This window comes from Schistocerca cancellata, chromosome 9 (genome assembly GCF_023864275.1).
Source record: "Schistocerca cancellata isolate TAMUIC-IGC-003103 chromosome 9, iqSchCanc2.1, whole genome shotgun sequence".
Lineage (NCBI taxonomy): Eukaryota > Metazoa > Arthropoda > Insecta > Orthoptera > Acrididae > Schistocerca > Schistocerca cancellata.
Window position 1 is genome coordinate 462,881,118 of NC_064634.1, and position 8,839 is coordinate 462,889,956.

At 39.7% G+C, this 8,839-nt stretch overlaps 1 protein-coding gene across 2 annotated transcripts in view; it reads left to right on the top strand.

Moving 5' to 3' along the window:
• LOC126100109 (glycogen [starch] synthase) overlaps nucleotides 1-8,533 on the top strand; it is a 123,493-nt gene extending 114,960 nt beyond the window's left edge. For both annotated transcript variants that reach the window (XM_049910629.1, XM_049910630.1), the window contains exons 12-13: nucleotides 1,301-1,501; nucleotides 7,337-8,533. In XM_049910629.1, the coding sequence (XP_049766586.1) occupies nucleotides 1,301-1,501; nucleotides 7,337-7,375 (240 nt within the window). In that variant the 3' untranslated portion in view covers nucleotides 7,376-8,533. The remainder of the gene's footprint in view (nucleotides 1-1,300; nucleotides 1,502-7,336) is intronic.
• The last annotated feature ends 306 nt before the right edge of the window (nucleotides 8,534-8,839 follow it).

Genomic DNA, 8,839 nt, shown 5'->3' on the forward strand with positions numbered 1-8,839 from the left:
TGTTTACAGTACAAAAGTTGATATTATAACTGCTCAGTAAATTTAGACAAAAGTGTAAAATGTTTCACATGTCACAGCTATCATCCTCATCATCACATTTTTATTATATGTAGTCTTCTCCACTGCTCTCATCGTCTGCAGTTGATGAGTTATCATTGCAGTTGATGATTAAGGCTCGATTGCAGTGTCTTTCATTTCTTTCTCAACATTCCTGTCATTGTTCAATTGTGTTATTTTCCAAGGCCACTTGAAGTGAGTGTTAAACATCTGTGGTTTTAAACCTGTTGTTTCTTGTGGCCACTTGGTGTACCCTTTCATTTATCAGTACATTTACTTTTAAACATATTTTATCCAACATTTCAACTCTTGTGTCTGTAGGTGAGAAAACAGTATTTTTCATGGTTAGCCAAGTGGCAGTGTCAGCCTTCTGTATTTTCATTGTTGGAGCTCAGTTCATGACAACCGAATGATGCTTAGTGATGTCTGTGACGGTGGTGGAACCTATGTCCAATAGAGTAAAGAAAGAAAGAAAGAAGGGGGGGAAAAACTGGCCTTGAGCCCTTTTCCAACAGCCAGCAGGTACCTCAGGACTCCCACTTAGACTGGAATTCTGGCAGATGTACTTCAGCAAATGGTTTTAAGTAAAAAAGTTTCATCCAGAACCAGTATGTCATTGCATTCAAGTAAAAAATTGTCCACCATCATTTAGGTTCTTGTATTGAAATCCTGTATTGTTTAGTAGGTGTCTTGTAGATTTAGCAGATTCAGTAACATTTATTTTTTGAATTAACATTTTTCTCAATTTTTGCAATGCCATTGCCATAAAATTCAGAGTGTGACCACCTGACAATAACCTCTATAAAAGTCATTTTGTATAGCTGAAGAACTGTATTGTTTAATATTTTTTTATGACAGAATTGAATGTCAGGGGCTTTTCCAACAAGATGATCGCAGATCACAGATTTGTGATAAGAACATACTGCTTTGTAATATTTGCTTTGCCTGTCTTACTGATGATTGTCATCTCAGAGCTGTCAGAAATAAGAAAAGAGTTCTAGGAATTGATGGAACACAAAGCACACTAGTACTGCTTGTGACTCGTGTTTGAGTAATGTTACATTTCTACGAAACTGATGCTATTTATCATTTTTACTGTGTGTGAATTACCAGCTCTGCATAATGCACTTAATTTCAATTTGTTGTGAATAGTATTCACTTTGAGAAGATTTTTCACAGACTTTACCATATTCCACCATTACAGGTTTCACTAAATTATAGCAAGTTCGTTTTTTTTTATCAGTTCTACAGACAAGCACGGCAGAAGGCCCTACTGAGAACGTTCCCAGACATGGCATCTGAGGAAGATGAAGGTGCCTTGGGCAAGTTCAGGTACCCTCGCCCTCTTTCCGAACCACCGTCTCCCGCCAGTTCGCGACCGACGACACCTGCGACGTCGTTACCGGGTAGTGACGAAGAGGATGAAGTTGATGAAGAGAAAGAGGTATGTAGTAATTTATTTGCATATAACTTTAGTAGCAGATTACATCTTTCTCCTTGGAATGTGTCACTGAGAAAGCACACGCGAAGAACTTTTTTTTTCAGGCTGATGTCGTGTAGTCTGTGATTCTTTGACCACTGTTCACTCGACAACTTGTCTGTAAGTAAATAAGAAACTGGTTATCATCCATATCAAGTGCGACGTTTGTGGTGATAGTACCAACTGAATGACAGAGAAAAGCTGTCTAACCTAAAATGTGCCACCATTTGCAACAGATACATCAGTAGTCATCCATATTGTGTAACACTTAAACCTACATGAGAGGGGAAACTTAGCAAGAAACCTACAATACGGACAACATGAATGATAAATATAAAACATTTTTTTAACATATATCATTTTCTTTGATAGCCCTGTACTATTAAAAAATGCAGGCAGATATGCAGCACTGATAAGGAACTGATTTGCATAACTAGTAGCACTCAGATGTCATGTAGGAGGAAATGGGACCTGTATTGTAATATGTAGGGTAACCACAGCCCAGTAACAGAATTTCACTACAGACTATACTGCAAAGAGCTGAGGAACATCATCAGACAGGCTAAAACAGTTCAATATATGAAGAGAATAGGAAGGTTTTGGAACAAAACTGAAATTGTATGTCAAAAAGGTAACAGGGCAGAATGTGGGTGCTCAACATATTGCACTTCTGTGGTGAATAACTAACAGTTCCATTGTCACACAGGAGCTGTGCAAAATATTTCATAAACATTTCATGTCAACAGTCATCACTTCTGTCTCTAAGCTGGTCATAGGTTGTGTTCCAAACACGAACAGCGTAGAGACAGAAGTGATGAAGTTTTCTGCAGGACCTGACCATCATTTTGCAGGACAATGCTCAAGCACGTACAGTGCAAGCTGTTACTGATTTGTTTGACTGATGGAGCTGCTAAGTGCTATATCACCTACTGCACTCCCCTGACTTAAGCCCTTGTGAGTTCAATTCAGTTTCTAAACTGAAGGAAACACTTCACGGCATTTGCTTCAGAACTGCTACAAATTCGTCAAGCAATAGACTGCACTGCTCTGTCAACACAACTAGCACTGCTAAGAGTATCGTAAGACTTCCACATCACTGGCAGTGGGTTATGCAGTATGCTGGTGACTACTCTGAAGTTTAGTAAAACTGTGAAACACGTATCTATTTTGTATGAGCTGTAAATAAGTAGTTGCCACTATTAAAGTTCCAACCCTTGTAGTTTCACTTGATTAGTCTCAATGCCTGGGTTTGAGGCAGGATCCCCAGTTTGAGAGTCGATGCAGTGCTGTTAAGAGTTCATGGGGAATACCAAGTAGGCTGAGGCATGTATTGGGAATTTGTATTGAGGAGTGAGGTATGCTAGAGTAGACCGTGTAGCTGTACAAAGCCACTGTGCCAGGATGGCATAGTTGTCTTCACATCTGCCTAATGAGCAGGAGACTTGGGTACGAATCTCAGCCTTGATACAAAATTTCATATCTCTCTTCAGTGTGCACATACAATTGCGTGAGTCACCTAACATTACCACTGGAAAACCCTCCCAAACTACGACCACCACTGAATAACCAATTCCACAGACCGAAAGTGAAGGGAAGGGCTTGTGGAATTGATTAATACAAACCACTGAGAAATGCACGGCAGTATGATTTTTCAACACATTCTTATGTTTTTTTAATGGAAACCTGTTGTTATTTTTAGCACAACTGAAAATAGAAACAAATACTTAATGCCTTTTGTTACATTCTAAAATGTTAATTACATCTGGAGGAATTTGTAACATAAAGTACAGAGGCAGAAGCAGTGGCAGTTGCTATTCCCAACGAGAGTCCCACGAATTCACATCACTCAGTGCTCGGTGTTGGACTGCTAAAATGACTTCGGGTGTTTCGTGGCACACACACACATATCCATCCACACATATACAGACACAAGCATATTTAAATATGTCTACTTGTGTCTGTACATGTGTGGATGGATATGTGTGTGTGTGCGCAAGTGTATACCCGTCCCTTTTTCCCCCTAAGGTAAGTCTTTCCGCTCCCGAGACTGGAATGATTCCTTACTCTCTCCCTTAAAACCCACATCCTTTCGTCTTTCCCTCTCCTTCCCTCTTTCCTGATGAGGCAACAGTTTGTTGCGAAAGCTTGAATTTTGTGTGTATGTTTGTGTTCGTTTGTGTGTCTGTCGACCTGCCAGCACTTTCATTTGGTTGTTTATATATATATATATATAATAGAGGGAAACATTCCACATGGGAAAAATATATTTAAAAAGAAAGATGATGAGACTTACCAAACAAAAGCGCTGGCAGGTTGATAGACACACAAACATACACACAAAAATCTAGCTTTCGCAACCAACGGTTGCCTCGTCAGGAAAGAGAGAAGGAGAAGGAAAGACAAAAGGATATGGATTTTAAGGGAGAGGGTAAGGAGTCATTCCAATCCCGGGAGCGGAAAGACTTACCTTAGGGGGAAAAAAGGACAGGTATACACTCGCGCACACACACACACATATCCATCCGCATATACACAGACACAAGCAGACAAAGACAAAAATGTCTGCTTGTGTCTGTGTATATGCGGTTGCCTCGTCAGGAAAGAGGGAAGGAGAGGGAAAAACAAAAGGATTTGGGTTTTAAGGGAGAGGGTAAGGAGTCATTCCAATCCCGGGAGTGGAAAGACTTACCTTAGGGGAAAAAAGGACGGGTATACACTCGCGCGCGCACACACACACACACACACACACACACACACACACACACACACATATACAGGCACCGTTGGTTGCGAAAGCTAGAATGATGATGAGACTTACCAAACAAAAGCGCTGGCAGGTCGATAGACACACAAACATACACACAAAATTCAAGCTTTCGCAACAAACGGTTGTTTCGTCAGGAAAGAGGGAAGGAGAGGGAAAGACGAAAGGATGTGGGTTTTAAGGGAAAGGGTAAGGAGTCATTCCAATCCCGGGAGCGGAAAGACTTACCTTAGGGGGGAAAAAAGGACAGGTAAGCACTCGCATATACAGACACAAGCAGACATATTCACCCCGGCAGTGATCTTCTTAGAACTTCCTTTGCTGCTACACTCTTCATCACCTTTCCACTTTGCAGGATCCTTATAGGGCTTCATTCGAAGGACGTGGACCGATCTCTAATCTTTCATTGTCTTGTGTCGAGGTCGAAATCTTCAACTTTGTAAGTATCATCAGACAACTGTTTTACAACCTTATAAGGTCCAAAGCAGTGCCTGAGGAGCTTCTCAGAGAGACCAACCTTCCAAACAGGAGTGAAGATCCAGACAAGGTCACCAGGCTGGTTGACAACAGGGCAGTGGCTTGCACCATACCTTCAGCAGTCGTTTTCTAGAGCCTGCAGCATGTGGAGTTGAGTTCACTGCCAAGCTTACTCAGCTCTCATTAACACCTGGTCATTGTAGTCGTCATCCATGTCATCAGGATGTAACAGAAACACAGTGTTCATCGTCATCGTCGGCTTATGCCCATGCACCAGGAAAAATGGCATAAATCCTGTGGTGTCTAGTTTGGCGATGTTGTAGACAAACATTACAAAAGGTAGCATCTCATCCCAGTTGCTCTGCTCAGCATTGACAAACTTAGTAATGTTGCATCGATGGTTTATCTCTGTCTTCCATGCTGAATTTGGCTACCTCAAATGCTTTTGCTGTTTTCACGGCTTTTATAATGGGATAGCATGTCGGATAATCAGTGCAAACAATAATCCATCTATTGCCATTAGCAGGTGTTGGAAATTGTCAGAGGAGGTCAATCCCAACCTGCTAGAAAGGTGTTTCGGCTGGTGGAATTGGAATGAGTCAGCCAGGTGGTTTCCGAGGGACTGTCTTTCTCCTCTGGCACTCAACAGTGCGACACATAGTGATGGGCAATCCTAAATAAACCTAGCCAGAAAAATCTCTTGCAGATCCTACCGTATGTCTTAATAAATCCTAAATGTCTGGCCTCAGGTGTGTCATGGAATTCCTGTAGAACATCTAAGTGCATATGTTTAGGAATCACTGGTAGCCACCTCTTTCCAAACGAATCAAGTTTTACTTGCAAAGTAATCCATTAACTATCTTAACACATCCTCTGACTGATTTAAGGCAAGCATAATTTGAGATATCTTGGTGTGCTCCTTCTGCTCAGCAGAAATATTGTGGAGTGCAGCGAGACAATCACTATCTTCATCAAAGTCTTGATGGTCTTGCACAGGGTTCCTTGAGAAACAGTTAGCATCTTGATCTTTTCTTCCACTTTTGTACACTATAGTAATGTCATGCTCTTCATCTCTTGAAGATGTAGTGCCCACTTGGCGAGTCATCCTGTTGGATCCTTAAGATCTATCAACCAACAAAGTCTCGATATACTGGAACCATTTTATGAAGTCGTCTGCTGTCGAAACCTCCTTCAGGAGTAGGGCTTGATACATGTCCCCAGCAACACCCTTCATGAGATGTGCAACCTTCATTCTATTTTACACAGCTCCAAGACGTCTTGAATGTAGGATGCTGTAGTTTGTCCTGGATGCTGTGCCCTGCACTTTAATTTATCTTCAGCCTTGCACTTCTGTCGTCGTGTGTCGCCGAAATACTTGCAGTTCTGCCTGGAATACTTCCCACCTTGTGAACTCCTCGTTGTTCTCATACCATTGCTTGGCAGTGCCCTCCAAGTAGAAAAATACATTAGCCAAACATACGGTGTCATCCCATTTGTTAAATTTGGCTATATGCTCATATACTTTCAGCTACTTGTTTGGATCTTGGCCACCGTCGCCAGAGAGAGGATGTCTCATGTGGTGGCACACAGTTGCTGTCATTGTAACGCCCTCTTCTTCTTCTGTCTCTGATAGATTCGAATCTGTTGAATATGGCTCGAACCCTGGTTTCTCACCACGTAAACAGCGGCTCTGTTGTGACCTGATAGGAGCCACTGTGTTTTATAGAAGTTATATAACTTTGTGATGTCATAGGCAAAGATTCACATCAGTTGTCTCAAGTTTACACTGAAAAGGAGCAGTAGTTTTTTGATTATTTGTACCTCCTAATTTTTAAAACTAAATTCCCTGAGTTTTTGGTTTTTAAAGTTTGGTAGGTATGTTGGTATCATTTCCAGGTCAAAGGTAATGGATTCAGGGACAGAACTGCACTTGACTATGGCAGGAACAGTCGTGTGCACTCTCTTTCAGGGTGCAAAATGTGTAGTTTTGGAGTATTACAGTGAGAGAGAATTAACAGTGGCCATAATTCGTACTCACACCAGCTATGCAACCAAATTTGACCTGCAGTCAGGAGAAAATGATGACTACTTCTGACTGGAGGTGTTCCATTGCAACCCGACAATGTCCATTCCCACACTGCCTGTTCAACCATAGTAACAATACAGAGTATGAAATTTTAACATCTTAAACAACTTACTTATTCACCAGACTGCACCCCAAGTGACTTTTACATATTCAGACATCTCAAAAAAGCACTGAGAGCAAGCATTTCAGAAACTATAAAAATGAAAACTGTAGTGCACTAGTGGCCACATCCACAAACAAAAATTCTTCTCAAGAGGTATGCACACACTTCCAAAGAAGAGGAATGCATGTACTATGAATCATGTAAAATACACCAAAAATTTTATAAGAACACTTGTCAATGGAGTATGAGGTGTTGATCGACATAAAGTTTTTTAATTCAGTCTCAAACTCCAACACATTATCAACATGACATTTAATGTGCTCTGGCAAGTAACACTGTATCTCATGTAAGTATTGTTTCTCTTCACAGCTTCAAGAACTCAATGCTGTAAACCATGTTAGCAGATGAATAACGAAGAAGTCGCTGCATGCAAAGAAGAGAGAAAAAATCATTTGTCGTGTGTTCTGTTATTAGAATCTTAAATGTTTAAACTAGGTGATTAAAAATCAAAATGTAATACTTTTACTTTGCAATAGGTAGGGCTAATTCTATTTTCTTATTGTACCAGATCTTTTAGACAGATTTTTCAGTGAATATATTTTTGTAAGTGTGTGTCTTATTCTTATTAATCTGCTCAGTACTACCCAGTGTAATTTATTGCTACATAGTATTGACTTCTTCTCTTTTATAGAGAGTGTTTAGCAACAATGGTAAAAGGAACTGTGCTGCAGTCTCTGGAATATGGCAGTGACGGTTCCAGATTACACTTAAAATTTTCAATATTTGTAATTATGGTACTCAATTTTGGAGGATTCCAAATAATAGCAAAGTTCTTTTTGTTCCTTCATTTAAACTAATACACATTGTCTTGGCAATTTCAGATATTTTACTTTATTGCATGTTGATCAATTTCAGTAAGCTTTTAGTGCTGTTACACTAAAATGGTAAAAGGAGATCTAAATTTCAACAGTGATATTAGTGTTATTTCAAACTGCTGTAGATGCATTCTCCTTGTAATTTGTGTAATGTTGCTCTGCTCCACATAGACTTGTGTGCTAAATCCGTTTTAAAGGCAGATGATATGTTCAGTTCTTTCAACATGTTGTGGATCACACTTAGGGTATTGTGTTCAGTTTAATGCACATAAACATTAACTACATTACTGGCAAAAAGTGTGCGTTTTTGTTACTGCCGTATTGTGCCAAAAGAGGTTGTTAGTGTATGGGAGATTTGAATGCACTATCTTGATGGATGCTTAATGGTTACATGTTGTAATTTAAACTATAAAAATGAAATATGGATGTCAATGTTGAAGATATTTAATTACATATCATTTGTAAGTGTGCATGTATCTTGAAGGAAACAGTGCAGAATTCCTTTGCTTGTGTGAAGTTTAAATGAGTACTTCTTAATTTTAGGGAGCAAAAGTACAATATTAACTGTTTTACTGTGATGGTCTGTTGTTAAATTTTATTTTTAATAGTCAGACTTCTTAGCAGCTAAGAAAATCTCCCATTTTATTTTGTGTTTTTTATTAGCAAAATATACGTACTTTTTACCATTTAAGATTGTAGTTTTCTTGTCAACTGGGAGGTTTGAGAGAAAGAAAATAGATATTCCTACATGATAATAGGATTATCCACAATATAATGAGAAAGATAGATTGCTTCTTCAGAAAAGGAGATTCACACCTTCACATAAGCGCGCACACACACACATGCACATGTGTCTGACTGCTATCTTTGTGTGCTGTGACATTTTGGCTGGAGACAGTGGTCATATGTGCATGTTTGAATGTGTGTGTTTTGTTTTCTGAAGAACATGTTGGATGAAGGCTCAATGTGTAACAGTCTTTTCATTGTGCCTCTCTGC